The 24,630-nt window shown below is 39.4% G+C and overlaps 2 protein-coding genes across 11 annotated transcripts in view; one reads left to right on the top strand and one right to left on the bottom strand.

Annotated features, from left to right (window-relative positions):
- The window catches only part of LOC122403948, a 53,785-nt gene extending 40,357 nt beyond the window's left edge, over positions 1 to 13,428 (bottom strand). For all 6 annotated transcript variants that reach the window (XM_043407762.1, XM_043407763.1, XM_043407764.1 and 3 more), the window contains exons 1-4: positions 12,802 to 13,428; positions 4,180 to 4,331; positions 3,970 to 4,046; positions 3,691 to 3,765 (exon numbers count right to left, since the gene is read on the bottom strand). In XM_043407762.1, coding sequence (XP_043263697.1) covers positions 3,691 to 3,765; positions 3,970 to 4,046; positions 4,180 to 4,331; positions 12,802 to 12,897 — 400 coding nt within the window. In that variant the 5' untranslated portion in view covers positions 12,898 to 13,428. The remainder of the gene's footprint in view (positions 1 to 3,690; positions 3,766 to 3,969; positions 4,047 to 4,179; positions 4,332 to 12,801) is intronic.
- A 1,241-nt stretch (positions 13,429 to 14,669) lies between these two features.
- On the top strand, positions 14,670 to 20,046 carry LOC122403951 (neurofilament heavy polypeptide-like). 5 transcript variants are annotated; one of them, XM_043407776.1, is made up of 7 exons: positions 14,670 to 14,902; positions 15,407 to 15,634; positions 16,681 to 16,816; positions 16,926 to 18,912; positions 19,211 to 19,269; positions 19,412 to 19,483; positions 19,778 to 20,046. In XM_043407776.1, the coding sequence occupies exons 1-7, from the start codon at positions 14,816 to 14,818 to the stop codon at positions 19,945 to 19,947; spliced, it is 2,739 nt and encodes a 912-aa protein (XP_043263711.1). In that variant the 5' UTR covers positions 14,670 to 14,815; the 3' UTR covers positions 19,948 to 20,046. The 5 variants fall into 5 exon arrangements, with proteins under 5 accessions (XP_043263711.1, XP_043263710.1, XP_043263709.1 ...); XM_043407775.1 differs by having other exon boundaries at positions 15,404 to 15,634; XM_043407774.1 differs by having other exon boundaries at positions 15,401 to 15,634.
- Positions 20,047 to 24,630: the final 4,584 nt, after the last annotated feature.

Here is a 24,630-nt window from a genome sequence, read left to right as displayed (position 1 = left end):
GTGCGTGTCCGTCCCTCGTGCGACGCTCATGAATAGTGCCACTTCCGAGTTGAACTTCCTTCCGAGTAAACAATGCCGGCCGGCAGAACGCCACTATCGCGAGCACACCCATCCATTTTCCACACTTTTCGTTACATCACCAGAGTGGTGACACACGCACCAACAATACAGGCCTGCGACGAATTCGATGCGGAAGGAATCGAATCGGAAACCTATTTTTAGTACGTTGCCCCTTTTTATCAATACGAGTAAAACTCGTTTCTGCTTTTTGATCAGATGGTAGGAAGATAATGGTAAGAAAAGGAATCGAGTAGACGGTCGTTACGATGTCGGAGAAACGAGACACTGGAAAAAGAAAAGAAGCAATTTTGATGTCTGGATGTTCAAAGATGTCGTTTCTCTTTTCTTTGTTGCTCGAGTACGAATGGTTCTCTAATTAGATCTTGCTTCCCGAGATTTCAAAGGGTTGCACAACACTCCTCGAGATATAATGCAACGTACCCCTAGGGGACAGACGCGACTCTTCTCGCCAACAATATCGATTTATATGTACATATACGGCGAAAAGAATAGATCTCTTCGTTAGAAATAGGAGATAACCGACTAAAGGGATATTTATATCGATACTGCTAATTTCACCAACATCTTCGAAATAGTTTCAATTTCTTTTTATCATTTTAAAAAGTTTTAAGTAACCTTGTACAGCGAGTGATGCATAGAAACAGCGATGCGCACTATGCTTATTAGCTGCGTAATTGATCCGGTGATGAGACCGAGGAGACTCGTTCGTAATGCTTCGCCTAATATCAAATTGCTAGAGAACCAAGGACAACGAGAACAATTACAATGGGAGTGGCAAAATACGAAGGAACCACGCGACTCTGCTGTAATACCATTGCCAAGTTACAGCTGCATCCTTGTAGATGCAACCAACTTTAATATCGACGAAGGTTTCGAATAAATAATTAAAGTAAAATGAATAGAGAAATGGTGAACACGAGGTCTATTAATAAGATCATCGAGGATAGTGATAAAAGACAGGATAAAGGAACGATTACGCTTGGCCTTCCAATTACGTAACGAATCGGTGAGGAGGCAATGAAATATGTTGAGTGGATCGATGGCGTAACTAAAGCGGTAACGAGATCCAAGGAATTCCTCGCGAGGGTTCGGCTTTGGCGATGGGTAAAGGACGAAAGATGGAAGATGGGGCTGCGGAAATGCGGGCTTGGCTCCTTCGGGGCATGACGCGACAACGGCACACCCACCAAAGGCGCGTTAAAGCGTCGGCGTCACCGTCGCCGTCGCCGTCGCCGTCGCCGTCGCCGGGGCTTGAAAATTCTTTAATTCGTTAAAATATTTCAAACATTTACCATTTTCTCCGGCTACATCGAACCTTCCGTCCGGACAAAAGACCTCTTCGTTCGATAAAACCCTATCAGCGTAATCGGTTTCTTTCGATATTGAACAATTATTTGGTACCGTTTCCTCTGACGGTTCGGTGAAACTTCCTTCGCCCTCGATATCCATACTTTTTTCATCCACGCCTTGTTGGTAAAACTCGCGCGGATCGTATTCCTCCTTAAATCGTACCGTTTTAGCTTCCTTGCCAGCACCCAACAAACAACTTGCAGTCTCCGCTTTCTTCTTCTTCTTCTTCTTCTTCAGAATAGGTGCCCTAACGAACAAACCTATCATGGCACCCTTCAGATCCTCGTTCGAGCAGAATCTTCGAAACTTGGACTTTGTTTGCTCGTAGTTGGAGGCGCGGAGTACCGTTTCGGGATTAGAAAAGTCCGTGGCTGGAATCTCGGGGATGGCGACGGTATTCATTCTTCTAAAGTCCAGCGTGTTTAGCTTGTTTTCAAAGTTTTGTCTGGCCTCGTCGTTCCTGAAGCAAGCCGGGGGCTCGATGAGAAACTTGAGCGCCTCTAGGTGTTGGTAGTATTCGTGCTCGAGTTCCCTACGACCGATCCCGATCCCGATCCCGATCCCGATCCCGATCCCGAGTCTTCCGCTTCCCTCAACTTGGACGTTCCCTTTCAGAATTTTCGTCCTGGTCGAGTCCACCGTCGAATAGAATAGTTTTCTGGCCGACGAACCATTTCCGTTGCCTCTTTCCGACGCTTCTCGATGCGTTTCTAGCCGCCTCTTCGGACTTTGAAATCTTTTCCCGCGTTTCCGCGACGAACGAAACGAACGTACCATCGCCAGTAACCGAGACGAACTCAATGTTACTTTCGACCTGCGTCGTCGTCGTTTCGTCGCTCGTGTTGTTCTTCCCGAACAGTGTTTGTTTTGAAACGACGGGTTCGAGGTTTCCGACGAATCTGTTTCGTTCGCCCCGCCGAAACATCGCGTGCAATCGAACAATCTCATTGTTCAACGCGAACGCTTTTAATCTGTTCACCAGTGTCCATCCAATATTCAACAAAATTTCAAGCCCACGATTATTATATTACCAAAACGCTGTTTGCAAGTTTCACGACTTTTGTTTCTTCTTACGTAATTATAGCCAAGCTAACGCATTGCTTCGCATTAGAGCGATCATTAAGGTTAGAGCCATTGTGATCGGAAAAGTATATCCGTTTTCGATCATCGATGAATCCCCAATGGTTCCGGTCTGAATTACGTAACTCGGATGCCTAATGCATGCCCGATATCGATGAGAATTCAGAGCAAGCACGCCAACATTGGAGTTCGATTTCTCATTATACTTTCCACGTTATTCGATGGATAAAAAGTGCACCGTACGATCAATTATTGCCACGATTCAAGGAAAGAAAAGAAGGAGGATGACTGCGAAGAAACTATTCCTTTCAGAAGAATATTGTTCCGCGTATAATTGGGTAACAAGAGAATTTACCACGGGATCGAGTACTTCCGATTATTACCGGTTAAATTGTCGTTTCAACTTTCTGGAATGTCGGTTTGCGTGTAGATCGGTGATCAAGGAAACACATTCACTGCGGCCAACGTTTGGATCCACTGTTAAAAAAAGTCACAAAGTTTGCGAGATCGATGAAACCGTCGACCGAGGACGCGGCATTTCTGAAATGGAAAAGAACGAAACGATCGAGTTTAACCGGCACACTGGACAAAGTGTCTATGAGCACTGACAGAAAGGTGGGTCACATGGAGGTTCGAAGAAGGAAGAAGAAGAGGGTCACCGTCTTGGGGCGTCTTCTGGCGAACGACGAGGGTGCGGCGTGGCGCGGCGCAACGCAACGCGTCGTCCAAGAAACACAAACGAGACGCGTGACTGTGCTGGCAGGTGCATCCTGTATACGTGTTGTTAGTTGTTTGTGTAAAAAAAAAAACAGGTGTGTTGGTCTGTAGAGAGCGCGATCGTTTGCAGAGCATAAGTGAACCGTGGGTACACGGTGCTCGTCTGCTCATCGTTCCATGACGGCACACCAATTTGCAAAAGAGAGCACGTGATGTAGACCAAAGGGAAAAAGAACAAGCCAGAGGAGGACTACTATGCTTCTACCGTAATTTGCGTTTGTCAACGCGTTTATTTAAAACCACCCCATTGTCTACGTTTTGAATCGTATCGAACCATTCGGTCAGATCCCCTATCGATTTTCCCTCCAACGAATCTACCGCTTCCTTCTATTCTTTTACTTCTTAAATTTTTATTCCAACAAAAACATGATATAGAAAGATATAAAATAGAAAGTCACTCACTTGTTTCGTTCTTCTTCGATTCTGTCGTTAGAATCCGTGTATTCGATGCGCTTATATGTTTCGTCGTCGTTGTCTCTGTAAAATAAACATGATCCATTCTCTTAATCTAATATGGAAACTAATAAAGAAAATAAATAAATATGTAGAAAATTTATAGTACCGCATAATAGAACGCAAGTCGATTCGTTGGAAAAATAGAGTACAGTTAGCAGAGTTATTGGCAGACTATGATGAGTCGCTCCAATAATTATAGTAATAAATATGTCTATGTATACTTACTATTGAGAATTTCGGTGGTAGTATTTTCCTGCAAACTGCTCTTGTAAATACGTCTCTTTGGCGAGCCAATGTTTTCCCTGTAAAGAGACAATTACGTTTTACCGGATAACGATAACTTTTTTTAAACGAATATTTACAAAATGAACAATCATTTTGCCGAATATTCTGAATAAAATTTTTCTGAAAAAAGGTACACGTAAAGTAACTTACTGATTCAGACCAAGCTTTAAGTGCTCCCCGGCATTTCGTAAGAGTGCGTGTGCCTCGCTATTCGTTAGGTCCCGGGTACTCCTCTCGTTAATGCTGCTAATTAAATCACCCTCTCTCACACCCTGCTGTGCCGCCTTACTGCCCGGATTAACCTGCAACGAAAATTTACATTTGTTCCTCGATTACAATGGGATCGTTTCTTTGAACATTCATTTATTTAAGAGCGTGCAACGCGAGGAGAATTTACCGCAATCACTGATCGATTGCGCTCTGGGTCCGTTTTGACCCGCATTTCATTCCTACGATCGATTACCTTTAGGTTCCCTGCTACCTAGAAACCACCGTACTCTTTTCAAAAATACCGTCCTGACGTTTCACCCCAACATTACAATTACCTTTACCAAAGGTCCGATAATACGCTGATACCGATATTGCTTTCCTGGTTATCATTTCTTTCAAGTACCAATGTTTCTATCACTGGATCAATGACGGAAACGAATGGTCCGAGTGTTTAAAACGCAAGCGAACGAATTATGTCTGCACACGATTGAATGCCGTGCGAGAGAAATCACTTTGAAATTTACTCGTTAACCACCCCCCACTTTGGTGCTTAAGATTCTCACCGTGTAGCTGCACTTTCGTTGGCCCGACACTCGGAACTTGAGCATGTTGGAAACTTCCACGATGTCCCCGACGTTGTCGATATATCAACGAGAACAATGACAAGGTTCGAGTAATCCGTATCCTCGTCCGGATACTTTTTTTAAAATACTAATCGAGGTTCGAGCAACGCCTTAAGTAATAACGAGTCCATTTCTATTATCTGGTAACAGCCCTCTCTACAAATTACGAGTGTAGAAAACTTTATAGACCCGTTTAAAAAAAAACACTGCACCAACGATTTATTCGATTTGTTTTCTATACCAACAGATTCATAATTCCCAAATTACTTACAAATTTACTTATCGACCATAATAAACGCATGTTGGTAACGCAGCAAACTGCACGTGAGAAACGCGGTGAAATCACGAACTACAAACAACGGTTCCTAGATTCTATCGATAACGAAACATTCGACGGAACTTTTCGTTAAATAAAACCATCGAGTTTCTTTTAACCGTATAATAGCACGGACGAGGTATACGAGTAATTAAAAAATTAAAATGAACAAAATTTCAAATCAATAGCTGTGAGAAATGTTTCGGTAAAAAAAAAATTTTCAATTTTCGAATACGGGGGTCAATTACAATCATATTTGGTGAATAGACATACCCTCCTCGATATCTTAGCCAGTTTCTAGAAAAAAATTCGAGAAGGTGTGAAATTTTTCGGCAAAAATAAAATTTTCAAATCGTTCTGAAAAAATTATTTTCAGTCGCGGGGGTCAATTACACAAACATTTTTGGTCATTGGACATACTCCCGAATTCCTACGCACTTTCGAGACAAAAATTCCTTACCGAAAATCTAATGTGTCGGCAGAAATGTTTCTGTAATTTCATTTGCTGTCTCACTTTCCCTGGTGTTAATTTCTGTAACCTGTTGGTAATGTTGGGAATTACAGGAGAATAGTAATGGGGTTCTATATCTCCATAAAAATGAACCGAAAAAATAGATCGTATGTAAAGTGTACTCGTATACCTCGATTGTGGTAATAGTGACTGTTTCGCCATATGGTCGACTATCTGGAGGTTAAATGGGATCAGTAGCGCCTTGTTCCTACTTGCCGTTAATTACCCGAAGCCCTCGCGTGGTATCAATTGTACGAATCGTCGATGTCACTGTCAATTAATTCAATTTAGATGGATCCGAAGTAATCGAGCTACGCAAAGTCAGCCAACAACCAGACGATTCACCGTCCAACAAACGACTCTGGCCTGGCTGGCATGGTCCACGGAAGCTGTTTGCGCTTTCAGGGGACCACAGAGACGCCCCTTTGCATTATCAGTGAAAAAAGAAGAGAATTTGACGAGAAGCAGATGTTACTTTTCACCGATAATCATGCAGGCGCATCTAAAAGTGCTCGTGTTTCTACGGTTTTAGTGGTCGTTTTAATTCGCAACGAATGCTCGGTACATCGAAACGAATTACGAATTATCCAACGACGACCATACATTTACGAACTCTGTATTAGAATCTATCGTGAGATCGCGTTGAATGGATATGTATGTACGTATGAATAAGAGTAAAGTAATAGACGCGCAAGCATAGAGAAGAAAAGAGAGGGAAACGTGTAATTGTATCAGAATGTTATGTTCCGGTGGAACGGTATTCCCGCAATTGCAGGACCGCGCGTAAGAAAAACGTGAAAGACAGAGAAAAACTAACTCGTTGGTCGGTCGACGAAAGACCGTCAGTGGTAAATTGGACGTATTAAGCGACATAACTTGAGCCACTCCGCCTACTTAATCTTCGCAAAAAGAAATATATTAAGCTGCCTGTTCAAGACTTTCATCAACGACTTTTCACTCGCGCGTACATACACTGGCTAACATAATCTTTAATTTGAAGTATACAAGTTGGTATTTTGTTGCGCGAGCGATCAAACAAAATAAAATCACATAGTATTGTTCGGATAAGCGAACTACTCCATGTATGCCTACGCATGTACATACGTATAACTATATTTGATAAAGAAGTTGTGTTCACGAGCAACAGATTGAAAATGTACGAGCAGTCGATGAGGTAAGTCGTTTAAAAATATATCGTCGGCGACTGTGGCCAATGATTTTGCACGAGGCTTTTACATCTGAAAATTCATTTCCGTCTTGTTGAAAGAGCCGACGCAGATCAGCAGCTGTACCCTGTTACGTTACAACGTTCTCGTTCCATTCTCATTTTATGATTTATGCCATTTACATCCACAGGATGTTCCTTTCAAACCACTTACGTTTCTTGGTTGCTCTGTTATTTTATCGAAATTCTAGTTGCCCTTTCTTTTCTACGTACATTTTATCATCATTTTCGTACTTGTCCGTTGCGCTGTCGGGCGTTTCAGCCGGCCCCGGTCGTCCTCTTATCCGAAATTATAATTACTCCATTTGTTCATTTCGTTGTGCTTTTTTTTTTCACCGGCGTTAGAATGACCTTCGACCGATGAGCTTGAGCAGAACTCGGCTCGTTTTAAAATAGCCGGTCGCTTCGCGCGTCTCAAGTTTCGCATGGATTCTGGCGGAAGCCGATACGCGTCGACATACCTTTCGTTTACTTCGATTACACCTTGCTTTCGTTGCACGGTTCACCGTTCGGTCCAATTCGAATTTAAATCGAGTCGATCATTTTTTTAAGCAATTTAGCCGGCAACGAGAAAATACTTTTCTGAAAAAATATATTGCAATTCTACTTGTCGGGTTATGGCAATTTTACAAATAATATGATTGTTTTTCAGAGAGCCAACGGTGGACCTTGGACGCTGTTTTAGAAAATTTGAACGAAAAATTGCAGCAGCTGGGAAACGAGAAACCTACAAAAAAAAACGACACATCCATCAAGTAGGTTTTATATTAAAATTGTCTGACATTGCTCTTTCGTCGGCCTGGGTTTCACGATCACTCCCTCTCTCAATCGTCAACAAACAATTCTTAACGAACACGTCTCTCTCGACGACATTGAAACCGATGGTCTTCAACGAAACAGTAGGTTTTCTTTTTTAATATTACGCTTACCGATCCTTTGAACTTTTTACTCTAAACGATCCAAGGAGATGGTAAAAACATGCGTTGGTTGTTGGTTGTTGGTTGTCGCGTCGCGTCACGTCACGTCACTGCTTGGTTACGGATGTTGCACAAAATTTTTAAACAATTTTCGCGCGATCAACGAGTTTCTTCTTGATGTCGATGGCACCGAGACGGTTGGTTCACTGCGTCCGGCTTGTCGCGAGCCACCGGCCAGTGCCTAGGACAATATTAGAATCGCCGATTTGTAAGCGTTTCTCCCTCTCCCCCACACACTCCTCTCTCTCTCTCTCTCTCTCTTATTCTGTCTTTACCGACATTCTGACGTAGTTGCGTTCTCTTGTCTCTGTCATTTTTTAGTCCGTCCTCTTTTCGTTGTCTCTTGATCGTCACATTTCCGCTTAATTTTATACTCGGTTTTCATTGTAGTTGGCACGTTGGTCCCTTCAGGTCCAAGGACTTGTTTCGACAAGTTAGCAACTGGCACACGTGCGTGTACCATTAGAGCTCCCAATGGAATCAATTCAATGGCCACATCCATTAACCCTCGAACCGTCTTGCCAAGTCTAAATGGCAAACTCTGAATCCATTTTCGAAGGAATTTGCGTCATCGTACGAATTTTGACGAATGAAAATAACCACTGGCAAGTGGTGGAAAATCGTCACGGAGATGATAAATGTTCGAAACTCGAAAGAACAATGTTTCGTAATGCATAAAAGTAAATAGTTAAAGAATGCACGAACCTTGTTCCGATAAGTGCTAGGCAGACAGGCCCACTGCGCGTAACTCATGTGAACCATCGCGGAAGAATTTCTTTTTATCGCGTGAAAGCACCTCGAGGATCGTCGTTCGTCTCACCACACTCCAACTCTAACAACTACCGTATGCAAGTAAATGCTCCATCGGCCGTTTCTCACGTATACGTCGAACGATATTTAAATCGCGGAACAAACTGATCGAACGCGGAGATCGACGGAAAGCAACGGATAATAGTTATCGATCTAGCTGTCGTTGCGTCATGACGGTCGATAATTGCTTTTCCATGACCTTCTCCGCGATATCGATCGCTGTACATTAAAAAGATAACGAAATTTATCTATCCCGGGAAATCGCGCGACAACGATCGTTTTACGATGCAGCGCGCTGCACAACCAAGGTAAAAGCACGGGGATGTCGCGTTGCAGTTTTAAAGACGCGTCGATAGGGGTCCGGTCGACGAATTTTCGTGAAATTTCACCGTAAGAGGAAACACGTGCGCGTTCCAAGGCGTATCCGTTGGTACTCGTCGCGCAAAGGATACGTCTCGGCGATTAGTATACTCGAGAGCCAGCGATCGCTGCCACTGGCCCCAACTCAGGGAACCTCGACAACCACTCATTCCGCGCAGTCGAGGCATACGGGACCCTCAGGCCCGTACAAACAGAGGTGGTCTTCGAAGCTGCCATTTCTCACCATAATTTCAATTTTTATCGAGCTAAATTATTTTCTCGGGGGAAGAATCTTCGTTCGAGTAAAGAGCAGGGTTTTCGTTTCCTTCCGGGATCTCCTTAAAATCCATCGTAACCGGCCTGTCTAAACGTAGGACGAACTGCTGCTGCTGCTGGGTAAAGCTTCGCGATACACGTGCTCGCTTAGGTTCCCACGACCTCCGTAACCCTGCTGCCCGAGAGCTGTCTATAGCCTGGACAGTGTCTTGCAATTATTTCAACCATAGATCCACCCCCGAACGCGTTAACGTGCCATTGTACACGATTCTCTACCTGTCCACATTTTTATCTTTTGCCTATCAGCTATAAAAAAACAAAGAAACAAACGACATTAGAACGTGTTCCTCTCGAAACCATTCCATCTTGTATGGAACATTGATTGAATCGTTTAAAGAAATTGGAGAAAAGTGAGAAAAGTCGAGGAGTCCAGGGTGGTAGGAAAAGTGGTAGGAACGGCCCTGAAAAGCCAAGCTATCGAGAGGACAAAGCATAGTCGTGTGTTTTGTACGGTTTGCGTTATGCGGGCGTTTCGCGCGAAAGGGGCGTACGAAACTGTACCGAAGGGAAGGCGCGCACACACGCTCGCTACCACATGACTCACCGACTTACCGAATGACCAATCAACTAAACAGGGCCCCTCCTTGCACTCAGAATGCACACGATTGCATAGCAAGGCTCGCTCGAGTCTCGAGCCGAGCGATGCTCGTCAAAATGCTATTAGCGACCGTTTGCCCCCTGCTCGTTCAAATTGAAAACGTATGGCGCCCCCTCCATCCGACCACCGACCACCGACCCCCGACCCCCCGACCCCCCGACCCCCCGACCCCCCGACCCCCCGACCACCGACCCCCCGACCACCGACCACCGACCACCGACCCCCGATCCTCCGCGATTCTTCTCGGAAATGCGTGCACGTATGGAAGTATACTCGTCGATGGTACTTTATTCGTTGTCAATAGAGAGGCAACGCGGCTCTTAACCTTGCGTCTGCTCGCGGTGAAGGCACTCGAGAGCGCAAGTAGCTTCCAGACAGTCGTACAAAATAGATCGCAGCTTCGAATATGCTCGACGAAACTTGTACGAAACTTTACAAACGAAGCGTAAACGCTGCGTTGTCCACCGACTCCAACTCCAACTCCTTCCATCTATTTTTCTTTCTAACGCGTACCTATCGAAAAGGTAATTACGTAAACGTAGAATGCAGCGTGTGTTTAAATATTTAACGCGCAATTTATCGTGGTAAATTCTCGAAAGAGCGACTGACTTTGCGCCACGACTTTGAAGATAACAATAGGCAGAGAAAAAGTTTCCCTATCAATATTCTCCGCGAGACCTTGGAAAACGCGGTGGAACGACGTTCTTTGGTCGTGTTCAGAGGTAAAAGTAATCGATCGCGGCGCCTGCAGACCCGCGCAGCACAACTGCAGCCTGCATGCCCGGTTGCAGAAGGGTAGGCGTGACGGCTCTAAATCCAGACTACGCCAATGGATGCGGCAAACGCGAACAAAAGTGTTGATATTTTCGTTATTCGATACTTTACCGTGCACTCGTTACTTCCAAACATATTATCGATCCGTCGATTGTCAAATTATTCGTATTTCCTTCTTCGAAATTCATGTTTCCTTTCTATGCGATTAATAAATACTTTATTATACGGAAAAAATCACTTTTTTAGACAGCATACGACGGTATCGTAACCTTCTACGAACACTTTTTCTTTCTTTTTTCCTTACTTATGAATCTTAACGAATACGTAAATTTGTAACCGTCGGGAGTTGTACCGTGAACCGATACGAGTATCGTTTAAAACCGTTATGTTGTTGATTCGCGTATCGCAACAGTTGAAAAAGTTCAAGTTACGTCACGTTATCGAGGAGTGTAGTTGATGAAAAACATGCGAGGTGCGATTGTTCGAGCGACGGGAGATAGATAATTGGTATCTTGAATCGGGAAATCAGTGTCTTGTTCGTAAGGGTCAACAAACTTATTATAACATGTAGACCATGCTTGGTAACTGTAATAGTATCAACTAACGCGGGCTGCATAATAAGGACGTCAATCTGTGTTCCTGATTGAGGTCACGTGGACAGCCGTTGAATAAGCAATGCGAGTCAACGATGACTGATTCAACATAATCGGCATTCGTTACCTATATTTCGTAAGAGTGCAACTGCACCACGAGCGGAATAACAACGAATTATTACTATTCGAGAGAAAAGACTTTGATCCATCGTGTGACAGCCAATCTATACATATACGATGATTCGCGTCACAGCGAAAACAGCTTCTTGCGGATTGCGAATGCCTTGGTATGCCAATGTTTTATGAATTTACTCGACCGTTTCTACCTAAGCGACGTGTATGTATTACGACGTCCGTCGCGCGATAAATAAGGCATTACGTAATTTTCTATTACATTTGATGCGAGACGGAGGAAAGAGTTTAACGCGACTTTGTTCGCGTTCTCACTTGTTTACATTTACATTCGCGTATGCGCATCTAAAAGTAGATGCGAAAGGAATTTCGTTAAAATGTACAGAAATATCTACGGTACGATGATGATAAATATTCCCCTAAAATTCTATCAATGTATAGACGGACTGACCGAGTTCTATATTTTCGTATCTATTTCAGTTGAATTACCGTGCCGTCATCACCAAACATATACATATGTATAACAGAGGAACATACGTGCATACATATTCCTAATGCGCTAAGCGTAAAAAGTACTGCGTACTCCTACTCGAGTTTCCAATCGTTAACAACGAAATTTACATCCTATCGACTTGTCACATTTTACAAATATCAATATACAACTTATCAACCTTTATTCTTCACGCTTTACAATCTCTATACGCCTCGGTCGGTTAAAGCTTACTGCTTAAAACTGATGAATTTAGAGAATAAAAAATGAACATTTTAAAATCCCTGAAACATGTTTCGATGATCCTTTTAACGTTCGATACGTGTGCGTTGTTGGACGACTAATTAATCAGAGAGAAGACCCTCGGGATGCTTATCCGAGGAGACGGTCAGTTCATCTGCTAATGGAACAGACGTGTCAAACACACGAGTTGTCGCTCAATAGAGGAACAGCAGGACATGATCTTTACAATCTATTACCGCCTATAAACGTAAAGTAGCATTTATCAACGTAAACCACGTCGGAGGATCGGTTACACATTTTGGGCTTGTGTGAGTTCGAGTGGTGTTGGAGTGATGGATCCCCTTTATTTTATCGATCGTATACCATGGATAAAGAAATCTATATCGGTATTTTAAAAGAACGTGTCCAACATAGTAGAAATAAAATGCAACTACAAAACGACTATACGACTGTTGTAACGTGTAACTGTCGAAAGAGCTTCCCTTTCGTGGTAAAAGAAACAACCCTAAACGCTGCTCCTCCGACATCGAAACGATCAATTATGCTTAATGAAACATTCCGTGAATAAACGTACCCTAGAAATGCGTAGAGGTTGATGGAGGTCATGTCCACCGTGCATGCGGAACCCCCAAGGGGAGCCCCCGAGGAGGGTGACTTCTCTCGCACTCATCCCGTCCTACACCGCTCGCTTATACGCGAGATGCCGCGCCGCGACGCGCCACGCCGCGCCACGCCGCGCCACGCCACGCCGCGCCACGCCACGCCACACCACGCCGGTATGTTGTTCACTGTTATAGATATGCCACGCCGTCTCGTTTCTCCGTCGCAAAGCAATTAACAAGGTCGCAGTTCACGCTCCGTAGTGCAAAATTCCCAATCTCGCGTAAATTCTTCTCTCTTACGTGGAAACGATCGCATCTCTGTTTACTGGCATAAATTACTATCACGGAATACACGATACACTCGAATCGGTACTCTAGTCTTTATTTAACAGTATCGTCGGTGGTCATAGTTCGTTCGTCCAAGTGATCATCAGAGGGACCTGTTCATTTTTTTAACCACCCATTTTAATCGACAGAACCGATGAATAATGTCAAGACGACAACGCCAACGACAGACGTAATTACAAGCAACGAGGAAAAACATGCAAAAACACGACGTACACGGTTCGGTGGCTCGCGGACTACTGACGGCGCATTCCCCTCTCCCGCATATTCGTCTGCGCGACACCCTCGCTGCTTACCATCCTGTCAAACTCACGCCACCAACAGAACACGCGTATGTACCCTCCCCACTCTTTTACAAAGCCACGATCAACGTTTCTTAACCTACGATCCAGATTCGTTTCCAACGAACCACTTGTGGCTTATGGATCATATTCTATGTATACCAGAGTTGCCCACATTTTTATTCATATTACGAACAACGGATCTATCGTTTTATCTAGCTAAACTTCTATCTATACGTATATGTATATGTATACGTACTTACCGTTCATTCTCACATCACGAATAAATGTTTACCTAAATAAAACTTGTATCTGTGCCTTACAAACTAACATTCATCTACTATTGGAAGACGAAATGTTCGGACACTGTCCCAAAAACTAAACCACCTCTATCTTCTATTCTCCCTATTTCTTACCTTTTTAACAGTCATACCGCATTCTAGTGAAATTTCCATATATTCGGTACAGAAAACTACAGATATAGGACCTTATTACATTAATAAAATTAACATTTAGTAAAATTACAAATATTCAATTTCTAACGATTATTATTAAACAATGGAATCCAATGTTTTATTTAGGATATTTCCAATATTTTCATTTCCAATCGCACAACAGAAAACCGACCGACTCGAAACAATCAACAAAGGAATTAATTAATTTTTATCATTTATCATAAAGGAGCGATGTTGATGAGTAACTTGGTAGATGGGACGCTGGCCAGAGGTCGCTAATAGTTCGTTCTCAAAGATGGCGGCTTTAAAGTCGCCCGAAATACATACTTATGTACTTCCAGTACTTCGTATGCGCAAATTCCTCCATACCGCATTCAGTCATTGATCTCTATATTTAATGCCCGTATCTAGACAAATAGATCAGTGACGATAACAGATATAATGATTCTACGTATCTGTGACGTGCAGCCACCAAGTGCTAGAAATAGAAACCTTCTAATTAGGAAAGCTGGAAATTTTTATGTTTATCATTTTCCCCTCAAAGTATTCAGGCTTGTTAGTTAAATTAATCAAAGGGATAGAATTTAGATACAACTTGGTAGCATTATTACAACGATGTTAATCTCATTTCAATATTGACTAAGAAATTACAATTTTTCAAACGCAACAATATGGTTGCTCATCTTCTATGACGATGTGATCGAAGCCTTTAATTTTAAGGGCGCCTACGCCATCTTTATTTATATGTAGTGGGGGGTAACAAAGTGTGCAGTATTACTCGTAGAATTTATAATTATCAAAAACTTAATCAAAAGAAACGCTTATTCCTGCAATGTTGCGGTCTTATAAATTGTAATTACCCTTAAGGTAAATCATAATTTTTCAGAATCAGTATAAAGTTATTAATGCTATTGCTGGATCTTCGTGTTGTTAGTGATAGCTATAAGTTTTTCCACAATTGTAACTCGGATAAAATGGATTATCGTCAAAAGGTAAGGAGAATCATAATATATCGGTTAACAAGTCCATGGAAATGATTTATTGCTAAACGATTGATACGGTACGGTGTACATATATGTTCATTATATTTATAACATTGTCACAAATCGCGTATAACGTTTGCTTCAAACTGATCTAGAAATTTATATTTAAGTAATTATGTTATGTTTGTTTATTTAACTCGGTCATTAAGTTTGTTTATTAGCTATAACGAAAGTGTTGTTAAAATGAAACGATAGCTAAGGTATAAATCTATATATGTACTTCGATTTTCTCCGCATATTTACATATACTTGTACAAATTAAAAACTGTTTCTATCAAAAAGATCGTTGCTCGACTTTGCTACTTATTCTACCAACTTTTACATTTATGACCATTGCCCTTATAAATAATTTATATAATATAGAAAATTTTTATTAGCACCGACGGATGTTAAATTTTTAAATTAATTATTTTGCAGCAGCAGCAGCAGCAGCAGCAGCAGCAGCAGCAGCAGCAAGGCACAAAGAACGATGACGAGGATGATGAAGATTTAGAGGCATTGCGATTAGCAGCATTACAGTCTTTAAGAACAAAAGCCACTATACATTACAAAAAGCAGTCCCCGCTACAATTACAGAAGGTAATGCCAGAAGTAAGGCAAACATCTCGTCCGTTATATAAAAGTCAGCAACCGCAGAGAAGAGGATATTTTCCTAATCAATTACAACAACGCCAGAATGGGGTAAGTTTATTAATAATTTTCATATAACTTGATGTTTTTTTAATATCTTGATAGAAAGTGTATGTTTTTAATGTTATTTAACAAAATATATACATAATTTAAAACGTTTATATCTTTGTTAATTGTATGATTTCATTATTATATGTTTTAAAGTTTATTTTTTTAGATTTAACAATTTTAGTGACTTTTACCGGTTAATGTACAAGTATTTTTTCATTATTTTATGTATTATCCACTCTATACGTATATTGTATAACGTGTCTACCCATGCGTGAGCATTGCACTTACTAACCGATAAAAGTTTAATGTTTCCTAAAAACATTATATATTAGTATTTAACTATATAAAATTAATATTTGAATATATTATTTGGAGTAAAATGCTTTTAATAAAATATTATGTGCTACTGATATTTAAATCAGTTTTTAAATGAATTAAATTATATCGTATGTATTTTTCAAAAACTGTTTTAGAACAACATTATCAAAGACTTTTTCAAGTTTTGCAATGTTACTATAGCCCACGGCATATAGTACAGACAAACTTTTTTTTTTTATCATGACCAAAAGGTGTTTTTTATTGCTCTTTGCGTAACAAAGTTCTTTTCTATCGTTTCTTTAACTTTATGAAATATTTGAATTACGTAAAGCATAATTATCTTTTTTCTAAACAAAATTAGAGAATATAGAGGAATTAATGAGTTAAAAACAATTCGGAAAATGATTTGTTACGTTTCGGATTATGTCGAATAATTCGACTATAATCTGCTCTGAATCGAACTCGGTCCGTAATGTCGGCTACCCGTACATCCTTACTTGATAGTCTGTTTAAAAATCTTGGAAGCCTTGAAATTTTCGATAACTTTTCAAAGTTTAATGAGTATTTTCTCATACAGAATGCTTTCGTTACTTGTTTAGTGCCAAGATTTTATTTAAAATTTTCGAATTTTCGAATTTACATTTTTGTTCCTTCTTTTAGTTGTGTGTTGGTTTTATTCCATCTTTGTGTTAGCCGACGCTCAGTAAGTATCATATTTTTATTTACAGAATTTATATTATCAGAGTCCACGTAATCCAAACTTGATCGCGATAGTTCCTGTAGACGAACATTCTCTACTTCAACAAACTGATTTAGTTTGTACCGTAGACAAAATTGGTCCACGCGTTGAATCACATTCAACAGGTATGGTAGTATAGATATATTATAAAAGTGTTATGATTTTAATGATATTTCTACATATTTTCTTACCTTTTAACCTTACCTTTTACCACGGATATTTTTTCATTTTTAGAAATATCAAAGTTTCATCGTTTTAAAGACAATGGAAGTGGTTCTGACGATGAAGATAATAAAGATAAAAAAAAGACGAATACAGAAATGAAGATGATCGAGAAGGATGGTGGGAAAAGTGAAACAGCTGCGAGAATTGAAAATCGAGTCGAAGCAACAGAAAAATTGGAAAAAGCCGAGGAAAAGAAAGAAGACATTAACGATGACGACGACGATATACTTCTTATGGCTGATCTCGAAGAGGAGGACAGTTTGGAACGCTTAATGGATGAAATGGAAAGAGAGATGAACGTTGATAAGCCGTCTGATAGGAAGGAAAAAAGAAGTAATAAAAAGGGAAACAATGATTCGATAAAAAAAGATGAAGTAAGCAAGAATATAAATCAAAAATACAAAACAGAAGACTGCAACAGTAGAAAGGATTTTTATAATGCTGCTTCGACGGTGCCGCTTTTAAAAAACGAAAGACGGTCCATGTCCCCTTACACCAATCGAATTTCGCAGAAACGTAGGTCGTTGTCACCCAGATCACGATCACGGAAAAAATCACCTAGAAGATCGCCTAGAAGATCACCGATTAGGCAGTCAAAAAAATTTCAACGAGAAATAACGAGGTACAGATCGCCTCGAAAGTCTCCGGTACGATATTCTCCGCGTTCACGATCACCCAAGCTTTCGCCACGATCTAGATCACCACAATTATCTCCGCGTAGATCTCCCAACAAGTCTCCGATGAGACGATCACCTATTAAAAAGTCATCTCCGAGAGGAAGATCGCCAAGACTTTCACCGCATTCCAGATCTCCTAGACCAATACGTTCACCGAAAAATTCATCGACTAAATCACCAAGATTAACACGATCCCACTCTCCGAAATTTTCACCGCTTCGATTATCTCCTCCATCAAAATCTCCCTTAAGATCAAGATCATCGAAATTATCTCCAAGACGAATATCACCATCCCGCAGATCATCGCCGAAATCGAAATCACCTGGGCAGTCTCCTCGAAGAGGGGTTTCACGTTTGTTGTCGCCAAAAGCATCTCCGCGAAGAATTTCATCGCGGTCCAGATCACCGAAATTATCGCCGCATAGATCACCTTGGTCGTCTCCAAGAAATTCTCCTCGTCTTTCTCCTAGACGTAGAAGATCCCCAAGGTGGTCACCCAAGGAATTATTTCGAAAGCATGGGCTACGATCAGTCACTCCGGATGATACAGGAAGCCCGTTATATGTCAAAGAATCATCTCCGATGCTTAAAGGTAGAATATCGCCACAGACAAATCGTATTAAAATGAAACAAAAAGAAGAGAATTTTGAGAAAACTACCGTGACGAATAAAGAGTCTACCGACACGATCAATGATCCTATATTAGAAGCCAGGCGAAGAAAATTTGAATCTACGAGGCCTATAGATCCTATAAATGCGAATAAGAAAATTAAATTAAGTAAACAAGAAAATACGAATAAGAAGGCGGAGTGTCTGGAAAGCGGAGATGCCCAATCAGGGAATACACGAAAGGTTAACAAGCTTGCAGAGAACTATGATGTTATTCAAGAAACAGGTTTATGTTTAGATACTAAATATAAGTTTGAAGAATTTGAAGAAACTGTAGAAAATACGTCTCCCATTGCTATTACAAGTTCTGTTAATTCCTGTGTTGATTTAGAACCACAAAAAGTAGAGAAAGAGAGATCCTCAAAAAAGAATAAAAAGCGAGATAAGGAGTTGTATCAAGTAGGAAAATTAAAAAATGAACTTCCTCTCTCTGAACGCATTGGAAAAGAAAAAAAGTGTAAAAAACGCAAAGATGTTCTTTCGGATGGACCGAGCGAAGATATGGATGTAATTCTCGAGGACATAGCAGTCGACGAAGAAAGTGACTTGAGAACCGAATTAAGTAGGAGACGAGCCGAGAGATTAAACAGGACAGCCCCGATTCAGTCGGCAAGATTAGTGCAGTCTGCTTTTAAAGGCGTCGTCAACGAGTAAGTATTATTATATTTCTTATTCCAGAACCAGATACCTATTATGATATTTTTTATGACATTTATAGAGTGTTGATAATATTGATAATAAAATGAAATTTAAACGTATTCAATATGGTAGCTAGCTTAAATACTAAATATACATACGTCCACTCACTCGTGAAAATATCCACATTACTTAATCGTTAAATTATTAACTCATTTTAAACACGCGCCTCATATTCTCTCTCTACGTTTACCATTATAGAAAATCTTTACGTTTTTTTTCAAAGAAAATAATCGCTTCGTTTCTTTCCAGAGTTGTGAAAAGTAATGCAAAAGCAAATCAAAGACATTTAATGAAAGCAGATGAAAAATGTAAGTAATATACGTTAATTTCTGTTTATGCAATAAATGTTTTTAATTAAATATTATTTCGAGATTTCGTAGATTATAAAAATATTGATATTGCATTAATAATTGTGTTTTCTATATTTACACGATATGTTTCTTGCAACAGCTGCTAATCAAAAAGAAGTTCGGAGAGTTACTGTCCTTCGTCGTTCTATACCCGAGTTACATGATTCAGAAGGTTTGTAGAATATATTTACAATATCAATTTCTTGATCGAGGCATCGGTAAAAAGTTATTAAAAAATTTCAAATCAATCTGAAAAAATTATTTTTAGTTGCAGGGGTCAATTGCAATCATTTTTTGTGAATACACATGACCCCGAAATCCTATGTGGTTTCGAGAGAAAAAATTCTTTACCGAAAATATAATACCGCGTGGCCGGAAATGTTTCTATAATTTTATTACCATTAACTAACATTGTTGTCAGTTTAAAATCTATAATATAAAACATTGTTGAATTATTTTATTATAGATGAAAGTGCTTCAGACTCGAAGGTGCCTGTGCGATTTAGATTGGGTCTTAACAAACAAGTGCAAGATAGCAGAGAGTCGAAAGTTTCACGAAAAGCATCTAAACGGCAAGGTCGCAAGGTAAAACATAAAGTTAGTTTAACTTTAACAAATATTGAACATATTCTGTAATATAAAAGTTATACCTTATTGGGTGCATATGATTAAAATATTCGAATTCTTTTCGAAAAAATATTAGTTATGAATACATTTGGCATTATAATATTTTAAGTATACAGGATCGTAATTTATCAACATTTTTTTATTTTTGTTAAATTATTTGCATTTAATAATTTAAATACTATGAAGAACTGTCGATATCTCTAATATTTAGAAATGTAACAGAATAGTAAATTAATAAATAAATGTACATACTTTATATTTAAAATATTAAATTTATACCGAAACATTTTTGACGCGTGCAGAATGAAGAATGTACAACTGAACAGAATATACATATATCATGATGATTAATATCGTACTTAGTTTTAAAATGATTTTCTTTGTTAATTTCACGATCTTCAAAAGAAACAATAATTATAAGTTAATATTTCATATTTAATCAATGATTCTTTTTATCAACATATGTATTACGTGTACGTAATACAAATAGAATTTTAATAGTAATGAATTATGTAATTTTTAATCATTATTAAGTTATTTACTCAATATCAACGATTTTGTCGATATAAATTATACGTTTACAAAATTATCATTAATAAATTTAATAATGATAAAATATTGACGGAGCAGGCTTTTATAATTTGAGGATATTTGTAACTAAATATATTATTAAATGTAAAAAGAGTTAATGTTCCGAGTCTCCTCTTCCAATAAAGTATTTACTATTTTATAATATACATAAGACATATTTAATTCTTTAAACATGTTTAGAAACGGATCGTAATCGAAATCAGCGCGTTTTCAACAAATTGAGCTCAAGTTGCAAATTAAGCGGACTCGCGAACCGCAATTGACCTGATCGAAAACATGGGATAGGAGCTCTCGTTGGTGACTATAGTCTCAACATATTCATCAACGAGAGAGAGGTATGGAGAGTGATGGATGGCCTCCTTTTACGAGCAAATAATGCTGCAGAAGGAGGCAGCGGGGAGCGTCATTGCTCATCTCATCTCACTCGTCTTTGCCGGACCTCAGGCTTCTCCCCTGAACCAACAGTGCTGACGATCCTCTAACCACCGACTTACTTGGTAATTAGTTGGTGATTCCAACATGGAGGGAAGCTTCACTTCCTCTCTCCGAGTAGGTTCAGGTACTTGGCCCGACATTACCGTCAGGGGGTTCCCTGAAGAAAACCTTTACGGTACCGGGAACCCCCTCATAGCGTTAGAGGTAGAACACAGTGTATGGTTTTAACCGATCAAAGTTCGCCACTATCCCGATCCCTCCCCTAACGAATCAGGATGCACAGAAGGATTTCCCATCTTACCAAAAACGAAGGTCTGGCTGGGTGATATCATCCCACTTAATTAATCTCGCGCTATTAACTTTCTCTTCACTCACTAATAAGGGGCGAGGATGGAGCCTTCTTCTCTTCTCCCATTCCTATTACCCCTCCCCGAATTGCTACTCGGCACTCGACGCTCACGATATGAACAAATGCCACGAAACAAAGGAAGAATGACAGGAAAGATCTGAAATGCGATGTTGGATGAACATGTGAGAGGAAGAATGGAAATACTTGTCGCAAGAAAATCGTTCAAGCAAGGATAAAACCCTCGAGTGTACTTGGAATATATCTAAAATTGGAATTGTATATGAATGTAACCACGTAAAGAGCTTTGTTTAACCAAAGCAGCGAACAAAAGAAATGTCTGCCAAATCGAAATTAGCAAACATACTTTTCTTTACTCGCCTGATACCGGCATTCTACGATGTACAATTACAAGTCAAAGGATTAAATGGGTCGAAATCACCTGCAATAAAGAAAACATAATAATATACTAGAAATATTTAATTTATAAAAAGAAAATAAAAGGAAGAAATAGTTTGCATATAATTTTGCTTGCTATATCCCTGTATTTCAGTATGAAATAGGGCAATAATTATTATAAAGTTAAATGACAAATGTACAAACAAGTGCTAAAAACGAATATTAAATATTCAACGATACGTATTTTGTGCATAAAAGAAAACTTATTTAAATAATAAAAAGAACGCGCCACTTTATGGAAGATAGTACCGCCATCTTGTAGGAAACAAGAGAAATATTTCAATTCTTGAAATGTTGTGCAAAGCTACCAAAGAGTACCATTCTATAGAGTGGAGTTATGGCAAGGTGAGATTTCTCATTTCACCGTCAGCGGCGCTAAAGTAAGAATTCTTCAAATCTTGCATCACTGTCGACGTCGACAAGGATCGTTTCACTTCAGTATCGTTTCGCTCCTTCGTGGAAGGTGGTTGCGACCATTGCGTGCGTGTTGGCAATTGCACGATAAGAATTATCGTGAAACGATCGCAGTCCAGCGAATACTTTGCCTTGAAAAAGTACATTCACAGCCGTCAAGATTTTACGAAGAAAAAAGTATGAGTATTAGCTCCAGTCTACCATTAAGTAATTGTGAAAGTAGTAAAAAGGGCATAATAATGCCGACTCTAATATCCAGTAATTGGTAAGTACTGTACAACTACTGCGCCATTTTTATCTTGAGCTTGTCACCGCCATCTTGCACTAAATAAATTTAATGGTTGTGTGCGATTTCTTTACTATTTTCATTTTATACGCGTCCCGTACGAACCGTAATCGTTAATATATTTTTAAAGCTGTTGGTTTTCTTGATATTTTTCTCTTTTGTGAAACCTAAAAAATTATATTCACGCAACGTGTCGTTCATCGACGCGTTCTTCCGATTCGATTGTATTCTACAGCTTTGATACTGAAAAGGAAAAATCCACCAAGTATCTCTTTCATTCGTTCATTTCTACCAATTTATTCGATATGAAAGATTAAATAATAATCCTACAGACTTTGATATTTGAAAGTAACGTAACATTTTGTACCAGTTTATACACGATTAGTTTGAAAATCGAAAATTGTATATATACAAAGAGGGGCGAACCGAAGGAGAGAAAGGCACGCGAATATCGATGATATTTCAATACGTAGGACATTTTTTTTTTTTTTTTCTTTTTTTTTCTTTCTTTTTTCTTTTTTCTTTCCTCTCTAAGAAATAATTGTTTCCGTTATATTACTGCCACGTGAATCACGACATCCGTTGTGTGACGTAGAAGTATTGCATATGTGTATATCATCGTGGATATGTCAGCTGTTCCCGTCACATACATACTTACCTATGTATACATACATACGTACGTAGAAAGGAAAGTAAAATGAACGTGAAACATTATTGTTGACATTTTACGTTGTTCAATAGGAATTAAAGAAAAGTATAAAAAATATAAAAGTGTTTATTGATAGTTGACTCGTAATTGGTTTCGTGTATTAGCGTAGGGTGATTTTTTCCGTGAGTATTACAAGTATATATCCAAATTTCTTACATAATTCTCATTGTATGCGTGTTTAAATAAAAAAAAACAAACGGAAACACATAAACAATTCAGATATGTTTTTATCTATACGTACAATCTTATCTTTAATATTGATTAAGCGATTAAGCGATAAGAAAAGTTGTCATCCACTTAACAGCATTGCATACACGCTGCAGAGAATTACTATCATTTTCTGGATACGGATAAGATTTATAGTCGACAATCTCTATCATTCCTGAGCTAAATTTTTGGCAATATTACCGAATAATGCACAAGTTTATTTCTAACTGTGTATTATCAAGTTCATTTTTTAATAAGTTTCATGTATGAAAACAACAAACAGATTCATTGTTTTAACCGTCAGAGAATCATACTTTTTATGAACTCTGTATCTACATATATGCTCTGTATATTTACATTACAAAGTAATATTTTATTTGTTGATACTTAATAGTTGAGATATTAATATTAATGTAGTTCAATTTAGGACTTGAACCGATATACATATAATAATTAATTGGAAAAATGTTGCTTAAAATATTGTTCAATTGTTATTTTCAGTGAAATGTCAAGTAAGTGTATGGATGACAGTTTAGATGAAGGCGGTAGGCTCCAACAACATTATTGTATAACGCTGGGTGTGGGGCCTCTGTGGTGGTCCTGATGTGCCCCATGCCGCATTGTCTGTATCCACAGTCAACACAGAGAGCCGCGGCGTGGGGATCAAGCAGAGTCAGCTCTCTGTGAGCTCCCACATTGTACAAGTAAGTATTTCCGAAAAAATTCATTGTACGCATATTTTCCTGATTTATTTAATCGAAATATGTATGCATAAAAGTTGACCAAGCCATGAATGTTCGATTCTGCTGTGTACTATCAATGTCGATAACAATTCATTCTTCTCGTTTCATATCGTTCGATGCGCGTAAAATCTGTTTCGTGGAATGTTTCTAGGAGGATGAATTGTTAAAAGCCGTAAGAAATAGCGAATCATTGCGCCTGACCTTCACACTTCACTTGACGGAAAGCACATCCGTCGAATGGGAAACGGTAGTATGGCGTCGCTGTCTTTACATACGCGTGCCAAGCTGTCTTTTACCCGAGGGTTCGAAGGAAGGCTTCGTTTCCCTCTTAGAATACGCGGAAGAGACACTACGATGCACCAACATCATTGTTTGTCTACGTAAAGACAGGGCGGATCGAGGTACTTGCTGTCTACCATTATTTGGCATCGATGAAAACGATTCCGACGAGCAGAATTTTTCATCTAAATCTCTTGGTTGTTACGGTTTAGCAATGCTGGTT

This window comes from Colletes gigas, unplaced genomic scaffold (assembly GCF_013123115.1).
Source record: "Colletes gigas isolate AHSC1104 unplaced genomic scaffold, ASM1312311v1 Colletes_gigas_Sc00085, whole genome shotgun sequence".
Taxonomy (NCBI): domain Eukaryota; kingdom Metazoa; phylum Arthropoda; class Insecta; order Hymenoptera; family Colletidae; genus Colletes; species Colletes gigas.
Note: the sequence above shows the minus strand (reverse complement) of the source record. Positions and strands in the feature narration are given on the sequence as shown.

Excerpts from the sequence above, each read along its gene's own strand:
- LOC122403951 (XM_043407772.1), top strand. The coding sequence starts at position 14,816 with ATGCTATTGCTGGATCTTCGTGTTGTTAGTGATAGCTATAAGTTTTTC. Across the intron at positions 14,903-15,370 it reads AAATGGATTATCGTCAAAAG|CAGCAGCAGCAGCAGCAGCA; the intron begins GTAAGGAGAATC and ends ATTATTTTGCAG. Across the intron at positions 19,270-19,411 it reads AATGAAAGCAGATGAAAAAT|CTGCTAATCAAAAAGAAGTT; the intron begins GTAAGTAATATA and ends TTCTTGCAACAG.